Source organism: Triplophysa rosa, linkage group LG17 (assembly GCF_024868665.1).
Source record: "Triplophysa rosa linkage group LG17, Trosa_1v2, whole genome shotgun sequence".
Taxonomy (NCBI): Eukaryota; Metazoa; Chordata; class Actinopteri; order Cypriniformes; family Nemacheilidae; genus Triplophysa; species Triplophysa rosa.
Genome location: NC_079906.1, coordinates 7,588,480 through 7,606,709, shown reverse-complemented (window position 1 = coordinate 7,606,709; position 18,230 = coordinate 7,588,480). Strand labels below are relative to the sequence as shown.

At 41.1% G+C, this 18,230-nt stretch overlaps 2 protein-coding genes across 10 annotated transcripts in view; both read right to left on the bottom strand.

Annotated features, from left to right (window-relative positions):
- ep400 (E1A binding protein p400) overlaps nt 1-10,992 on the bottom strand; it is a 30,972-nt gene extending 19,980 nt beyond the window's left edge. For 7 of the 9 annotated variants that reach the window (XM_057357391.1, XM_057357396.1, XM_057357394.1 and 4 more), the window contains exons 1-12: nt 10,811-10,992; nt 5,232-6,547; nt 4,849-4,956; nt 4,588-4,672; nt 4,149-4,268; nt 2,294-2,673; nt 1,773-2,078; nt 963-1,148; nt 640-780; nt 421-499; nt 142-197; nt 4-61 (exon numbers count right to left, since the gene is read on the bottom strand). In XM_057357391.1, coding sequence (XP_057213374.1) covers nt 4-61; nt 142-197; nt 421-499; nt 640-780; nt 963-1,148; nt 1,773-2,078; nt 2,294-2,673; nt 4,149-4,268; nt 4,588-4,672; nt 4,849-4,956; nt 5,232-6,515 — 2,803 coding nt within the window. In that variant the 5' untranslated portion in view covers nt 6,516-6,547; nt 10,811-10,992. The remainder of the gene's footprint in view (nt 1-3; nt 62-141; nt 198-420; nt 500-639; nt 781-962; nt 1,149-1,772; nt 2,079-2,293; nt 2,674-4,148; nt 4,269-4,587; nt 4,673-4,848; nt 4,957-5,231; nt 6,548-10,810) is intronic. The other 2 variants (XM_057357392.1, XM_057357397.1) reach the window with 2 other exon arrangements.
- Nucleotides 10,993-11,671: 679 nt separating this feature from the next.
- ulk1a (unc-51 like autophagy activating kinase 1a) overlaps nt 11,672-18,230 on the bottom strand; it is a 30,690-nt gene continuing 24,131 nt past the window's right edge. Inside the window, exons 19-27 of the mRNA XM_057357638.1 lie at nt 16,245-16,414; nt 15,916-16,028; nt 15,588-15,713; nt 15,341-15,507; nt 14,611-14,786; nt 14,399-14,517; nt 13,498-13,655; nt 13,255-13,390; nt 11,672-13,166 (exon numbers count right to left, since the gene is read on the bottom strand). Of these exons, the coding sequence (XP_057213621.1) occupies nt 13,111-13,166; nt 13,255-13,390; nt 13,498-13,655; nt 14,399-14,517; nt 14,611-14,786; nt 15,341-15,507; nt 15,588-15,713; nt 15,916-16,028; nt 16,245-16,414 (1,221 nt within the window). The 3' untranslated portion in view covers nt 11,672-13,110. The remainder of the gene's footprint in view (nt 13,167-13,254; nt 13,391-13,497; nt 13,656-14,398; nt 14,518-14,610; nt 14,787-15,340; nt 15,508-15,587; nt 15,714-15,915; nt 16,029-16,244; nt 16,415-18,230) is intronic.

Genomic DNA, 18,230 nt, shown 5'->3' with positions numbered 1-18,230 from the left:
TACCCTCTACATCTGACAGAGAGGTGCTTGACTTTCTCTTGCGGGATGGACCAGCCTCCTGCTGAAAGACAGACAGAGGCTTAAACATTGTGACAGCTGGTGAGGTCGTTTTTTAAGATAACACAAGGAAGAAGATCTTACCACTTTACTCTCTTTATCGGACTTCTCTCCTGGCTGGGCTGGTTTAGCGCATTGCCCTGTAGCAACGTAAAGCATTTAATGTAGGCTCAATAAATAAAAATGCTAATAAGACCTTGAAGATCAGTTGAGAAAGGTGTGAAGCCTGATATCATGAGAATTTTTGTAGCTCAGACAGTAGAGTATGTTGTTAACACTGCCAACACCGTGGGTTTGAAAGAATGCATGAACTGATGTTTATTTTAAATGCACCGTATGAATGCATGCATTACCCAACCTCACCTTTGTTTGGTGTTTTCGGCATGCTAACAACTTTCTGTTGTTTGTCATATACCTCGAAACGCAGCTTGATTTCAACAACCTGGAAAGACATGAGACGACATTCGAGTAACCAGATCACCAACAGATCTGGTTAACAGAAGTAATATTTGGACCAGACAGTAAGAACTTTAGTATAAACTACTGTCTGATTGTGTATATGAACTCATTGAGTATATTTACCTGTTCAATATTGGACCAGAAGTAGTCAACGCTGCGAGCAATGGTGCTGGCAATGTGTCGCAGCCTCATCTCCTCCTCCCTCTTCTCTCGCTCCTTGGTCTTCTTTAGCTCGTCATGGTAACGCGCGCAAGTGCGAACAAGCTACGGACAAAGGCACCATTTAACTCCACAATAAATCAAGACAGGAACTCGGCCTACTCAATAATGAACCATCATTGACACTAATATGCTAATGTGTAGCCAAGATGCCATGAGCACAGACTTTACAGTGTGACACTGTACTGTCTGAGTGGTTTGTTGAAAGCTGGTGCATGCGTTCCCACCTTCTTGGCAGCAGCCATCTTCCAGCGTCTCTCCTGAGCGAAGTCTGCAGCCATCCATTGCATCTCCTCCAGCAGATAGTCCCAGTGGGATTTCGGCCTGCAGGCCTCCTGCAGCTTGGGTAAGCGACTTGCCGACCACTGGCCCTCTTTACGGAGCTCTGCGATGCGCTGGTGCACATGACTCTCCTGCAACAACACAAAAACGAAGTTGAAGTGTCTGCCTAAAACATCACATGCAACTTATTTAAACAACAAATTTACCTTTTCCAAAGGATATTAAAGTGTGCATTTGTTGTCATTAAACAATACAAATACTAAGTTTTTTTAACACTTCCTCACCCTTCTGATATTGGTTCAAAATAAACATAGTCCTACCCCAAACTCAAACCATTGGTTAAGCCGGTGTCACTATATCCATGTTTATAATGACAGCAGTGTAGAGTGTGTTTACACTTTTAATGGGAATCAACCTAAGAACGATGTAGTTATCTCTGTAAATGTATCTGTTTGATTTCACACACAACCTTTAAAGTTGCATGATGCATATTTAAAGATCTTATAGACGGTTTCAACGGCAACAACATGAGGCCCAAACTTAACTTCCAGTGGACCTCCGCAAAGAATCAATAACTGTTGTGTTTTTCTGTTATATTTTAATTGAATACAATACACAATAAAATATTAACAAATTAAATATAACATAAATTGTTATATTATACCAAACACCGACTGCAAATTAACCTTGGGCAAGGTGCATGCGTCTGAATAACTGACTATACTAGTATTATATATATAATTATTGTTCCTCACCAGCTTGGCTTGCTCTGCTTGCTTGTCCTGAGAGCATTCCTGTGAGTTCTGCCCGACTGGACACTGACCCATCCCGGAAAACCTAAGCCCTGCAGTGCCATTTGTTGCAGCGAGTTTGGACTGGGCAGCAGTGGAGAGATTGGGGCCAGTGCTGGGGGTGCGGACCGGGGCAGAAGGATGTGAGGAGGGTAGAGACGTTGGGGATGTGAGCGGGGCAGGAGACATAGAAGGGGTGGAAAGAGAGTTGGACATCAAACGCTGGGCGGGCTGGGAGGCATCTGATCCGGGTCGTACAAGCGCCACAGTCTAAGAAAAAAATAAAGCAAAATGTGTGTCACTGGCAATATAAAAGTATAAATAGTAACTCTTATATAGAAGTTTAATACATGAAAATGAACTTTAATAAGCATTTGTCATAGAACTTTTGTTATATTAAAGGGACAGTTCACCCACACCACTAACAATCTAACAATGGCATCAGTGACTAAAAAACATTTCTCATGATGCTGCCATACACTCACTGCCTGGCCAGGCTGCATGAGCGGCTGCTGCATCTGTAGGTGGAGTGCTGACTGCATCTGAAGCTGCGCCTGCAGCTGCGCATGCGGGATGACTGGAGTCAGCACGGATCCGGGACCCTGCGCAGCCTTCATCTGCGCCTGCAGCTGACCTCCTGCAGCCTGAGTCTGTTGGTCCACCATCATGGACTGACCTTGGGAAAGGGAGAGGGCCAGCCCCGTCATGGGGAGCCCACCTTGGGGAAGGCGACCTGGGAGCTGTGGGGGTGGAGTGTGAAGGCTGGCCGCATTCTGTACGGGCGGGCCTTTGGAGGGGTCGTACTGCTGCTGGTTCTGTTTCTGCCCACCGATCTGGACCGTCGGTGGAGTGGGGGGCATACCTCCTGTTTTGTGGGATAAAAGGTAGAAAAGAGCAGGAAGGAAAGGAGAGAGAGAGTCCCATAGAGAGAGTGGACAGAGAATTGGCAAAATATGTGGCATAATATTAGCAAAGCTTTTTTATTTGTAAAAATGTCTAAACATCTTCAGAAGGAAAAATGTTTCACTGGATAGTCATATTCCTCTCTAAAATCTAAAGGATTTTTATATAATTTTTAAAATTTTAACTTCTAGTTTCTTTCTGGGTAAAATCAAATATTCTTCAAACTTCTTTTGATTTTTTATGAGTATGATGTTATGACCTACCAGCGATGTGTTACACACCACTGGAGAAAAGGGAACATTAATGAGAGATACTGTTCATGTCACAATGACTACATAACAAAACTTAAGAGAGATTTACATGTTCTAATGAATGAAAACTAGAACTCTTAAATGTAAAAATTAAAATGCTTCATTCAATGCCTGAGAATACTACTATGAAGAACAAAACTGATCATGCATTATCATTTAACTACCTATAAGCGATACAATAAGAAAAAAAATCAAGAAAGAAAAAACAAAAGAGAGAACCAAAAAGGAGAGAACAGACAGAAAATGGACACAACGAAAGCATTGACAGGAATCATGACCATGCATGAAGCAGGTTGAATGTTCATGACATCTGCATTTACACAACAGCAAAGCAGAGGGTACAGCAAAGGAATGATGGGGGGGTTAGCACGGAAGGCACAACCCATTTGGAAAGACTAAGTATGTCCCTCTTCTACCACCAACTACGCCAACTTAAATACATCTCCAGAGCTTTCATGTTACAGAGACTGCAAGACCTTTCCCGAGGGCCACATTCGGCTCCTCACCATTAGATCTGAAACAGACTTCACATCGTGAATGTTATGGAAACTCAAGATGTGATCCGATGCGAACTGAAAAGATGGTCACGATAAAACGAAATAAATTCTCTAGATGAAAGGAACCAAGTCTGAAATGCATTGAGAATCACGTTGACAATGCAATGGATCTAGAAAAGTGGAGGAGGGGGTGTGGTTTGTAGGAAAAGATGGTCGACCTTAAAACTGGAAAACAAACACGATGTGAAACATGACATCTTGGTGACGAGAACAACTTGGGACTCATCGTCCGATGAGCCGGGGATGGAGTCAAGGATGCCAATATGGCAAAGAAGAACGTAAAGGCATGAGGTGAATGGCTCGAAGAACTAATGAGAAAATCATAGGTAAAAACACAAAGTGACGTCGTTCCATTGATCTTCAACTGGATCTTCTGCTCAGATGTTCCTTGTGATTGTTTTGAGATGAGGTCTAAGATTGAACGGAGCCGGAACAAGTGAATCACAACTGGCAGATGATGCTTGAAATAAAGGTGAGGGGTTCAACTTTGGGACTGAACTTTGACCTCCAGCAGCACTGAATAAAGGACACAAGATCGGACCTGGCCCGAGACGCAGCGGCGCTCCTACCTTGGGCTGTCGGCATGAGCTGCTGGAGGGGAACGCCAGGAGATCCTAACAGAGTTACAGCGGGGTGCTGGAATATCATCCCATGCCGACCCACTTCCATCCGGGACCTCTTAGCCTGATCTGGGATGCAAAACACACAATACCCTCAAAACACCTCCCTCCCCCAAAAAATGATACACAACAAGACAACCGAAAGCAAAAAGCAGTTGGCACATGGCAATGATGTTTGCACATCGGCGGGTAGCCGTTGCGAAGCTCCCCATTTTCTCGATTACAGGCATCAAACACAGAGCTGGGAAAAGATGCTGGAATACCGAGTAAGCAGAAGCAAACCAGAGGGGAGAAAAAGAAAGCGACAGCAAAAAGAAACAAAAGGAGGGAATAAGGAAATTTAAGAGAAAGAAACATCTCCACCTTTGTGCTGCCAACGTCGCCCTACCTGCTTGCGCCATGGCTTGCTGCCGTTTGAAAGCCTCCATGTCCATAGGGTTGGAGATGCTCCCACCCGCCACCACAGTATGGGCCTGCAAGACAGAACACAAATAGCACATGTAGCGAAAACAGTGATTTTCAAGCATGTTGGCCTAACTAAGATGGTGAAAGTGTCAATTCCCTCAAGCCACATAATGACAATATTTTCAAGCAACTGTTTGAATGGTGTGCATGCATTACTGGTTTCCAGTAAAGAAGCTTTCGTCACCTGGAACTGCTGCTGAGCAGAGAACGCTGCAGACACGTTGGGTGGGAGTTGAGTAGCTATAGCAACAGGAGTCGCCGTCTGTCCATCCTTTCCAGTCACTACTTTCACCTGAGAGGTTGTCATAGAAACAGATGAAAGATAAAAAGAACGAAAATATATCTTATGTACAATTGAAACCGAGACCAAGATGTCTTTCAGTTTCAGGGTTCTCACATCAATTAATTTTCACATTTCTTTTCATTTATGGTTACTTTAAAGATTGCACTCACAAAGAGCAACTGCTAGCTTATAAATGTTAAAGTGCTGATACTAACGACACATTTAAAGACTTTCAGAAATTGAAAAAAAATCACCCTTTCCTAAGTATGCCAAGCATATTTTACCTCATCGTTTATGACTTCAGACTGTTCTTCCTCCTCCTCTTCATCCTCAAGGTCAAGATCATTTTGCTTCAAGTAGGTGGAAAGGGGCACGCAAGGCTTTTTCTTGAAAGCAATATAGTCCATCATATTTCCCTGCAGGTGCTGGAGGAAAAAGAGCTCGATCAGATACTCCTTAAAAACCTCCTTCAGACTCTCCATCTTCTTCCCATGATGCTCCAGGCACTGCTTCCTCAACTGCGCCACTTCTGGACTTGAGGGTACGATCTCTTCCAGCTTCTTCGGCTGCATCTTCTTCACGCTTGTGGGGGTCAGCGATGGGTTGGAGCCCTGGGGTGGGTTGCTCCTGGATGGGCTGGAGGGAGGGATGGTGGAAGGGACTCCAAAAGAAGTCATCGCGGGGGCTGCCATGACCTGTGCGGGTCGGGCTAACTGGCCTTGGATGATGCTACTGATCTGAGGTGGCAGATTAGAGGTGGTGATGTGCCCAGGGCTGCCCAATGTCGGGAGAGTGGCCCCAGATGCGATGGGACTCTGCGGACCTAAATGGTGGATGGTGCCGCCCGTTTGAGAGTGAGGCTGGGATAGGCGTCTTTCTCTAACTGCCCCCGGCATCCCTGAAGAGGAAAGCTGAACGGTTCCTGCTGTGTTCGGAGCCAGCTGAGCCAATCCTGTTCCATCCTGGTACACAAAATGGCTACCTGCTGGTGGGCTCAAGCTGATGTGCCTAACCATTATACCTGCCTCAACAAACCGGGTCGGGCTCTGACCACACACTCCCAGAGCAGACCCAGGAGCGCCCGGTCTGGGAACAGCCTGTATGGGGACTGGACTGTGCTGGGTGGGACTCTGGGGTTGCATGTTCTGGGGCAAGGGTGATGTCACCTGTATATAAGATGATGACCCGGGCTCGAACCTCCACTGGGGCTGGTGCTGAAAGCCAGGGGAGGTTGGGGTCTGCAGAGGCAGGGAGGTGAGGGTGATCTGCTGGTTCCCAGGAACAACCTGTCCAACGTTCTGTAAAGTGAAGTTCATGTTCTGGCCCGTGACGGGACTCCGACTCATGATGATTTGATAGTTTGGAGACTGTGGTGCGGAGGGACTCGCGGATGGGGCAAAAGATGTCACCGGAGACTGGGGGTGATTGGCATTTGCCGGCTGTTGCTGGGTAACCGCCATCGGCTGCTGCTGTTGTTGTGGCTGCTGGTCTTCTGTCTCAGATCCAGTGACAGACTTGGATCTCTGAAGATTCCTCTGCACATTTGGTGGGCCTCCTCCATGGTGCATTGCGTGGCACTTTTATTGTATTAAAAAACACTCTGTGGAAAGACAACAATGTAGGGTTTTAACCAAAATTAAAGATTTGTTAGTCATTTTTCTGGTTTGATACAGATGAGCAATTCCATGCAAATGTCAACCTTTACATAGCTTTTTTTAAACATTTTTATAGGGGTGACCCCGAATAGTCGAATTCGATGCTATGATAGGAGGAATCTGATTCGACTACCAATCTCACAGTCAAATCTTCGCAGAGGTGTTATGCAATGGGGTTCATGCCATTTTGGTTATATGGGCAGTGGCGTAGCAGACGGGCACGCACAGCACCGGCAAAAATATTATTTATGAGGTACAGAAATGGGATATTTTTAGGGTTGGGTATCGAAACCCCCGGCGCATATGAGCACGAGGTCTGGCTATGACCCAGTGCAGGATCGCGTCTCTTCTCATCTTCTGTGCTGTGAGACCGGTAAAGAGAAGCAGCACGTTCTGCACGCACCCGCAGGTGACTCGCAAATGAATGTGTACACCGTTTCCAAACATTTGTCACTTACTGAATATCTTCGCGTATAAATATGAATTAACACTTTGTCTGCAAATGCACGTGGTTCGTTAATTAGACAGAAGTTTGCGCTGCATGATACAAAAATAATAATAACGTAATATAACCAAAATCACAGCAAATAACCAATCTTTGCACTGAAAGCAAGCATGCGTGTCAGAAGGACGGAGAAAGAGTGTGCCGGAAAAAAGGTAAAAGGGACTTTTTGATTGTTTAAATGGTAAGATGCTTTATTGCATTCCTCCTTTATATGCGGTAAATAAAGTAACTTTATTTGTAGTTCATTGGTAATGTACGCGCTGTATTTCCGTTTGTAAAAAATAATTCAATATTATCAAGTAGTTTTGAAAATAGTTTTGAGGCGAGATCTGGTCTAGTAAGTGGCATAGCATTGTTATGTGAAAGTCCATTAATTTTACTAGCATATTTGTGGCTTGTGTTTTGAATATACACTCACCTAAAGGATTATTAGGAACACCTGTTCAATTTCTCATTAATGCAATTATCTAATCAACCAATCACATGGCAGTTGCTTCAATGCATTTAGGGGTGTGGTCCTGGTCAAGACAATCTCCTGAACTCCAAACTGAATGTCAGAATGGGAAAGAAAGGTGATTTAAGCAATTTTGAGCGTGGCATGGTTGTTGGTGCCAGACGGGCCGGTCTGAGTATTTCACAATCTGCTCAGTTACTGGGATTTTCACGCACAACCATTTCTAGGGTTTACAAAGAATGGTGTGAAAAGGGAAAAACATCCAGTATGCGGCAGTCCTGTGGGCGAAAATGCCTTGTTGATGCTAGAGGTCAGAGGAGAATGGGCCGACTGATTCAAGCTGATAGAAGAGCAACTTTGACTGAAATAACCACTCGTTACAACCGAGGTATGCAGCAAAGCATTTGTGAAGCCACAACACGCACAACCTTGAGGCAGATGGGCTACAACAGCAGAAGACCCCACCGGGTACCACTCATCTCCACTACAAATAGGAAAAAGAGGCTACAATTTGCACGAGCTCACCAAAATTGGACAGTTGAAGACTGGAAAAATGTTGCCTGGTCTGATGAGTCTCGATTTCTGTTGAGACATTCAAATGGTAGAGTCAGAATTTGGCGTAAACAGAATGAGAACATGGATCCATCATGCCTTGTTACCACTGTGCAGGCTGGTGGTGGTGGTGTAATGGTGTGGGGGATGTTTTCTTGGCACACTTTAGGCCCCTTAGTGCCAATTGGGCATCGTTTAAATGCCACGGCCTACCTGAGCATTGTTTCTGACCATGTCCATCCCTTTATGACCACCATGTACCCATCCTCTAATGGCTACTTCCAGCAGGATAATGCACCATGTCACAAAGCTCGAATCATTTCAAATTGGTTTCTTGAACATGACAATGAGTTCACTGTACTAGAATGGCCCCCACAGTCACCAGATCTCAACCCGATAGAACATCTTTGGGATGTGGTGGAACGGGAGCTTCGTGCCCTGGATGTGCATCCCACAAATCTCCATCAACTGCAAGATGCTATCCTATCAATATGGGCCAACATTTCTAAAGAATGCTTTCAGCACCTTGTTGAATCAATGCCACGTAGAATTAAGGCAGTTCTGAAGGCGAAAGGGGGTCAAACACCGTATTAGTATGGTGTTCCTAATAATCCTTTAGGTGAGTGTATGTTCCCCTGCATTTCAGACATTTTGCCTAAACACATTTATTTTGCACATTGTGACTTGAAGCTGTCTTATTTCGTTTTTTTAATGTATTATAAAGGTATATTTTGTTCTAAACAAAATAGATTTTCTATAGGCAGGTAAGTGAACTGTCACACCTATAACAGTCCATATTCCTTAAAAATGGGCACATGAAAATATAATAACTATTTAAGTTTTATGAAGAGCAATCCCTTCTCCATTTGTTAGGCATTTTTCTTCTTTGTGCATTTTAAATGACAAAAATCCTACAAGGTATGGAGTCTATCGAATACTGTCTTTTTTGTCACATGTTGTAAAATACAACTTGTGCAATGACTGATATTTCCCTCATGTTTAGACTCTAGGAACAGGGATTTAGTAAAATATAAATGGATGGTTCAATACATTGGTAACAAAAACAGTGTTTATGTCACATCATAACAATATATGTGGCCATAAATCTGCATTGGCTCATTTCTAATGTCCCCTTGGTTGTTAAATTATTGGTGTTGCCAGTGATTTGTTATTTTAGACTGTTTTCATTGAAGGCGACTTTTTTAGAGTACTCTACACTGTAAAAATAATCTACAAGTATGTATCTTTTTATTTTTAAGGACGTTTCTGTCAACCCTAAACAAACAATAAACTGCACTGAAAATTTTAAATCCAGGTGAAACAGCTGTAAAAAAAATCAAGATGTAAAATGTCTTCATATTAATATAGAACATTGTTCCCTACTCTGTATCTTTTTTACAGTGTCAGTTGAATAAAATGACAAGGATTAAGTGGTTTTCAACAGTGTTAACATAGTTAGGGTTGGGTATATATATTTATATTTATTTATGAGCACCGTTTTGTGTGTGTGTGTGTGTGTGTGTGTGTGTGTGTGTGTGTGTGTGTGTGTGTGTGTATGTGTGTGTATGTATATATATATATATATATATGCACACATAGCAACCATGATTTGTCTGACTTGACAATTTGTTTAAGTGCATCATGGTTAAACTGTAGTTACTATACAGAAACTATGGTACATTTGTGGTTCCTGTGCTTTACTGCAAATACTGTGTAGTTAAACTATGCTTACTACTACAGTAAAAAAAATGGTTAATTATTTTCATAAGTACTTTTAATCAGATATCAGCAGATCACAGATGAACACATGCACATTTCTGAAAATATGCATATACTGTACATATTTCAAGAAATGTTTATTTCAAAAAGAATCAATTCCTATTCTTTTCGATTCCGATTCCTACCTTTTCGATTTCGAATTGATTTTCGATTCCCAACCCTAAGCTCACACATGACTCCTTGCAAAATTCTGAGCAGTTACCACAGAACAAAAATAGAGAAGTACAATTTTAACAAAAATGTAAAATTAAAAAAATAGAAAATAACGTAAACGTTCATAGCGTTTAAACACGTGTACAGGACAGGTGCAGGCATCTCTCAATTAAATTAATTGACAAGTTACTGCACATTATCGATTAGCTATAGACTCTGCCTTCAGATACATAGCATTTTTATAGAAATGTCAACCACAATTTCCGCCAAAATATTAACTGCTACAATAAAACTGTGGTATGAGCTGTTGTCAATAAGAAACTAAGTAAAATGACAGACTTATCACACAGTTTTTCACACATATTTTAATATTATTTATTTACCCCAATGATAGGTAGGTAGTAATGACAACAATTGTGGTAATTATGACATTTAGGCTGAGTTATTAAGAAATATTTTGTTAAAGCATAAACTGCTGCACTACATGACTGACAAGACTGTGTTTAGCAGTAGATGCGTTCTGCTCATACTCATATTTACGGCTCATTCCGTATACACGACCACAGGCTACAGCTAACAGACCCACACATTCACCATATATGAACGCCCAGCTCTAGTTATCTACTGATACACACTCAATAAACACACAGACATAACTGTAAGCTGTAAGTATGTGAGGTTGTGTTCTGTGTGTGAGGATGTACAACAGAAAGCGGCGCGTTAGCACGACTGCTAAACACAAACGTCAACACACTCTTTACTTACTGTAAAAACACCCTCCTGCACTCCAACCATCCACTGGACCTCTGACCTCGGAGTATAAACAACAAACGTGTTTGCGTTAACACTCTCACAAACATAAAGCTGAATAAAACTATTATTAACGTTTGACAGATGCTTCTGTCTGAAACATGGCGATGGACTGCTTTTTTTTTCTTTCTTCTCCGAGTACCCGGAAGCACTCGAGTGAGAGCGTGACCTCTGTATAACTGACAGCGCTAGCATCCAATCATATCAGTGCAGGGGATAACAGAGCCTATCGTGTGTGAGAGGGCGGGGCAATCGTAGGTTTTGCTTCCTCTGGTTTTCTGGCGGAGGTTTATCGTATTATTTTTGTATTCTTTTTTTATAACCGTCTGCTTTCTTAGGTTTACATAGCCAAATATAAACATAATCAGTCCAATAAGGCCTCGAAGTAAATAAATAAATACATTCATTTACAATATCAAACAATAATGCAAATTGCGCAGTGTTTTATGTCCACGTCTTAACATGCAGTTCTTAAACAGATGGTTCACAAAAAATAAATGAAAATTAGGTCATTATTTATTCACCATCATCAGTATGAAAATCAATCAGTAGGAATTTCTTCTGTGAAACAGAAAATATTTATAAAAAAGGTTTTGGCCTATGGCTCTGATCTCAAAATCAAAAATGACCAAAATCAAAATATCGTTTTTTAAATCAAGAAATGTTTAAACTAACATGAGGGAGAGGGTCTTATAAATGTTTCATTAGTAATTTATATAGTATGTCCTCAACATCACAATCACTCTGTCTCCATCTATGCCATCCATTGTGCACATGAAAGTAATCAACACACACTGAGTAAAAATACAAGTGAAATTTATTAAATTACACACATCCATACCACATACATGCATTCTGCACTTGTTTTGGGTTTGGCTTCTTTGAAAGCCAAAATACAGAAAAAATATAATAAATACTGTAACAAATATACAAAATTGTTCATTGTCCTCAATTTGTTTAACATCCCGTTACATATCATGTGCATTAATCGAGTTTTATTTTACTATACACAATTCAAACTAAATGCCTTAAAACATCTTGATAAGAAACCTTGTTATTATCAGATAAGCAAATGGTAATAAAAATAGTTTTGATCATCCTGAAAGCTCTGATAAATCTATTGTTGGTGCAAAAATAGTGCAAGTAATGAGCAAACCTTTGCAAAAATAACAGGAAAATGTTAGTATATTTGATTGCGAGTCACACATTTGCTTTGAGCGTCCAGTGAGCTGAAATCAGCTGTATTCTCAGGGTACAATACAACTGTGAAAGTTTGATACGGTGTTAGTCAGAAGAGGTTTTTTTACAGAGTAAAAATTAAAACCAATATGTTGATCGGCTAAAAACATCACAGGCACTAATAAATCACTACAACAACCAGACAAGTCATGACTTCATCCCACCAAAATGTGCAAAAGCCCTACATTTACAGGTCTGTCGTTCTGGAGCAAATGGAAAACATCACCTTCAGTCATACAGTTATTCATGTTTTTACATGCAAAAGCAGTTTACAAGAAAAACAAATGCTACAATTTGCTACATACATGGGCTAATCTAACAAAAATGAGCAGTTGCATCGAAGACTTGTCTTTTCTGAATTGGTTTCTTTCCCATCCAGAAGGCAAATGGTTTTATAAAGTGCTTCACTTTGCATACACGTGAACAAACAATATGATAATCAAACATTACAAATCTCAAGTATTTCTTCAACCTCTATGACAACAGAAAGTCTTTATCAGTAGGTCTACAAAGGTTTGCCACAAATTTGGTCAAATGCCACATTAGAACAGTACATCTGTAGTGTAACACTAACAGCAGCCAGTTCATTGCAAGCTGATGTTTCACAAAAAGTATCACTGACAGGTTTCAAATGATAATTCCCTTCAGATATCATGCAAAAACATGCAAGCATCCAGGCTGATGCTCAACACTGGCTTAAATGTTATACTACTTAGAGTAAAGAAATGTCACGAAGTCAAACATCAGGCATTGGTAAACATGCTTGCACAAGTGACCAAGTGAATAAAACAGATTGTGTTTTTGTTAAATGTCCTTAAATGTTCATATATGACTGATAAAGACGATACATATGATGATCCATACAGTCTTTACTCACCTTTTTCATTCATTTCGTACCTTTGAGTAAGTTTTAAGTTTTTTGTGAAATTTCAAATGGCAACTGAGATGAACTGAGCTGCAGAGGATGTTTTTAACACAGCAAAGCAAATGTCCACAACCAGGACTGAGGGTTACCATCACAAACATATTCTGGGCTGAAGGGACGAGAGGCGTCTCTCGATACACTGTTGACCTGTAGACACAGTATATAAACACACATTGAGATGAGATGAACATTCAGCTCTCCACCCAACAAGCGTGTTTATGTATGTTATACTCACATTTGTTAATGTTGTTTAGGTCGTCAGTATCAGTAATAATTAAAGACAACCCCTCCATCAGCAGTAAAGCCTTATGGTATTTCTCGACAGACATTTCTCCATGATGAAACATCTCGTCCAGTGCTGCAGTCTGTACCTGATCACATTTATCACAGATTTATATTTAATATACTAAAAGACAATGATGTTCCTCCATGAATGTTTTTGTCAGTAGCAATTAACTTGAGTGTGTGTTGGATGTACCATGTGAATGGTGTGTGTGTAGATGAGTCTCTCTGCAGTAACGCTGCTCATGCGGTCCATCAGTCTTTGCTTGCTGCTGAAGAACTGCTGGAGTTTCTCAGTGAGGGAATGACAGGAGCTGACACAGTCTTTATACTGCTCGTTCAGCTTACGAACAACTGCAAAAGATCAAGAGAGACATGTCCATCAGAGACACTGTAAAAGTATTAACATTTAATAAGATTTAAAAGTGGACTACATTGGATTTTCGAAAATAAAAAATTACTTATGGTCCAAGATTATCACTGTTCTCACTCAAAATGGGCGCACACAGACTCGACAACCCATGTGATTCAAAAGATGAGATTTGTTGAGCCTGCGTGCGGCCATTTTGAGTGAGATTAATCGTGTTTACATCCAAACGTGACTAAATGAGCTCAAAATAGCAATCGTTTTTGCTCACAAATGTATCGTTTTATGTCATGAGACATGTATTAACCCTGGACATATAACCCTGGAGTCATTTGAATTACTTTTATGACAGATATATGTGCTTTTTGGAGCTTCAAAAACTGGGTCTCTATCCATTCCCATTACCAAGCTAGGAAGAACCAGGATATTATTCAATATAACTCAGATTGTGATCCGCTGAAAGAAGATGGCTTGAGGGTGAGTAAAATCTAGGCAAATTTTATTTTTTGGGATTGCAACTTAGATTTCTAACATTCTTCTAAATATCTTTGCATTCAACCAAACAAAGACATTTATACAGGTTTGGAACAACTTGAGGGTGAGTAATTCATGACAGAACTTTCATTTTTGGGTGAACTATTCTTTCAATAAGGTTCTGCATTATACAAGACATAAAATGTGTCTTCTATTATTGGCTAAGCCTGAATCCATTGTGGAAAGTGTGTTATACCTTGCTTTACAGATCCTGATGGGTAGAGTTTTCCTTCTTTAATTCCATCCTTTGCTGTGTGTAATGCAGAGGACAGCAGCTCGGCACACTTCATATAGAGAACCAGCTGCTCTGCAGAGCTACACACACATATCACACATCACCAACAGTGTACTTTATTTATCATCGTCATACATTTCACAAAGAACAGCCTGTTTTCTTTAGAAACACACCTCCAATCATGGCTCAGCTGGCTGATCTGGTCAGCCACGACGCTCTGCTCTAGAAATGAAGCATCAAGTCCCAAGCTCTTATCAATCCCAGCATCCTTTTCTCTAGCGAACTCCATGATGCAGTGGGTAAAAGCTAGAATGAAGCGCAGCTGGCTTAGCAAGTCTGTATGACCCTCCTGTAGAGAGGAAGAAATGACATTACATGATCCTCACAGAACAGAATCACTTGTTTTGATACAGTATAAGGCCCGATTCACATTTCGCGTCTAAAATCGTGCGGAAAACGCGAGCTGCGCCTCTTTCTCTCTTCAAATGACCCGCGGTGCGTGCGCGGCACTCCGAAAAGTTGAACTATTTCCATCTCGACTCGGCGCTGACACGCCTAGAAAAATGTGCGCCCCCTATTTGCATATCTACATTTAAAATAAAGAATATGCGCGTGGAAAAGACGTGAAATGTGAATCGGGCCTAAGAAGATTTTTTGAAGAATGTTGGTAACCGAACAACAGTATTGCATTGGTTTTGTGTTCATAAATAGAAGTGAACGAGTACCGCTGTTGTTCGGTTACCAACATTCTTCAAATGATCTTCTTTTGTGTTCTGCAGAAGAAAGAAAGTCATACATGTTTGAAATGACAAGAGAGTAAATATTGACAGAATTTTCATCTTTAGGTGAACTATCATTTTAACTTTGGCTTAATTTCATAATTGTATAGCCCTGTTATTTTACCTCCATCAGTGTCTCCTCTGGCAGTTCAGGTGGCACAAAGGCCACGCCCTCACATAGGTTCGCTGCCACGGGATCTGTGTAACCATAGCGCAGACTGTCAGGTGAACCGTGGGCCTCGTGAAAGTGGCCAAAGGTCCAGCCAGGGCTTGTCGGACTGGGAGTGCCCACTTTAAAAGCAAATAAAGTTACAATAAAACATATCATGCAAATGTCTCATCTCATGCAAAATAAGGTTTGCAGTTCTCACCTGAGAAACGTCTTGGTCGAATAGCGCGAGGAGGCGTGCGTCCATATTCAGGAGTGCCCAATGTGAAGACAGCTCCAGCAGGACTGCATGTACCCTGTTCTGTGCCATCACTGCCACAAGGGGGCGCTAGAAAGATAGAGTTAAACAATTACACTTATAGTCTCCACAACGTTTTTTTCCTTTAACATTTTATTTAGTTCATGTTATCATTTTCTGGTAAAATATCACATCATAGGAACCCCAGGGAAAGATAATTTGGTAATTTTACAGTAACATAATTGTTTTTTCTGTAAATTTGGTTTGTTTCATATCTATTGCATGCTCATACCTGTGATGTCCGTGGCTCTGTCAGCATATAATTTTTCATAGCTGCCTCTGTCTAGCTGAGGTCCAAACACAGCCTTCAGCAGCTTATCTGAGAGACGTCCGGTACTAACTGACCTGCACAACACAAATGACCCACAACTATAATACCTCACACAGCCCTACAAAACAAACAAACTCACATAATCAGCCTGCAGCAAACCACAATGACATCAGTGTCAATTATTAAATCTCACTATTATCACCAATGTGTCAAGAATGATTGTGACGCAATGATAGGGATAATACATGACATTGAATAACATCATGAACTAAAGCTGCAGTGGCTAATACCTTTTGATAGTGTCTCTTCTCTCCGCCGGCCTGAACAGGGACACACGGGGCCCAGCGGCGGGGCCCTGCGCCAACTCCTTTAGGTCAGACAGGGTTTTGTTTCGAGCCATCAGACCTCGCTGAACCGGTGACGTAGCTTGACTAGAACTGGGTCGCCGATACAAATCCCACTGAATCACAGGAAATGGAGAGTAATGACATACTGTATATGAAAAGTGCTTCAAGTTATCTGACAAATTTAAAAAGCATTTTTCTATTTTCTAGTGCAGGCAAATAATACATTACACAATAGCTAAGAATGCGTTTATATCAGTACTTCTAAATAGTAAATAGGTTTTAATTTAGGACAGAGTTTAGGATCACTAATCATTCTTAGTTTATTCCACATTTTAGAATAAATAACAGTAAACTCATCAAAACTAAGGAATAACAAAAATGTAACTATGTGAATTGTTATGCCTACAAAAAACAAATAAAACTTGTATTTTAGCATCTTTATTATAGTCCCCTTGCCTAGAATAAGCAGAAATGTTCTCTTGGCATTTTATCAACCAGCTTCTTGAGATCTCCCGAGTTGCTTTTTAAACAATATTGAAGTTGTCATCTATTCAACTATAGCTGCTTTTTCTTCATTATTCAGTTCAAGTCAACAATCAAAAACAATTTTTGTTTTGTAAAGAAAAAATGAACATCGTCACCATCGAACTGAAACCTTGTATCTCCAAAACTGAAAAAACCCTGAAGTTCTCTAAGAATTAAACACTGTATTATCAACATTGATTGACAAGATCTTTTTAATACTTCTTATTGGTTCAAATTGTGGAAACCTAACCCACACACAAACACGAAGGGTGGCCAAAAGTAATGTTTCATGAAAAAAAATGACACTATAAAAAATGGAGATACAAGGTATCAGTTCAACAGTGACGATATGTTGGTACAGATTTTCCTCTACATAACTTATTCCATTCTTTTAATTTTCTAAGATCATGAAAAACATTTTAGCCAAACAACCTTAAAGTTTTGAACAATAGTGTAAAACGTCGCTGTCCTTCCAAAACCTATATCTGTGCCGATATCTAAATTCGCTGTTTTTCAGGGAATGGAAAAACTCTACTTTTTAAATTATTAAATACTGTGTTGTCAAAGTTGAAAAGCACTTTTTAATACTTTATATTGGTTAGATATTTGCAAAACCCAGTGACAAACATAAAGGGTGACTAATAATAAAGGATGATCACAAAATATAGAAATACAAGGTTTCAGAAGGACTGCAGTGATATAAAAATGATTTATGATCATTATACACAGACTTGTATACAAGAATACGGTTACACATGATCTCTTTCATCATCTCGTGTTCAAGATCCACCTATGGGAAGGGCATCCGTACCTGACCTCTGCAGAAGCATCCAATTGCACCAAGTCTGGCTAGACAGACAGAAGCGCGCAGCCAATGCCAGGTAAGGCCCCACCCCCTTACCTGAGAGCATAGAAGGACTGCCTGCTCTTCTGTTCTCCAGTTGACATTCGCTTCTCGCGATCTCTGCATGGACACAGTTCGTTGGATATTCACTGCTCACTGCGTGTCTTAAGCAGGACATATTGTCTGATCAGCCTCCGCCAGACGTGACAGTCGTCTATTCAGCCAGGTTAGCTGTGTTTTGCATCCTGAGCCACCCACGCTAGTGTATTTTTCCACAGCTGCCCCCCACAGATTTCTCGCAATTATGTCGCTCTCTAAATCTGCCACTACTCCCGGGAACAGCTCATCAAGGGCCTGCCCGGCAACGTGTGGGGCTCTTATCGCCGCTAAGGTCTCTCACGAATTATGTGGGGTCTGCTTGGGCCTCAAGCATGCAGAAGAGGCTTTGGAGAGAACCCTGAGCATTGCAGCCATTGCCTTGTGCTGCCTAAAAAGCTCCTGCGGAATCGTCTCAAAGTTGCTGTGACCCAGTGTGTCGAGCTCGGCCTTTCTGACTCCGA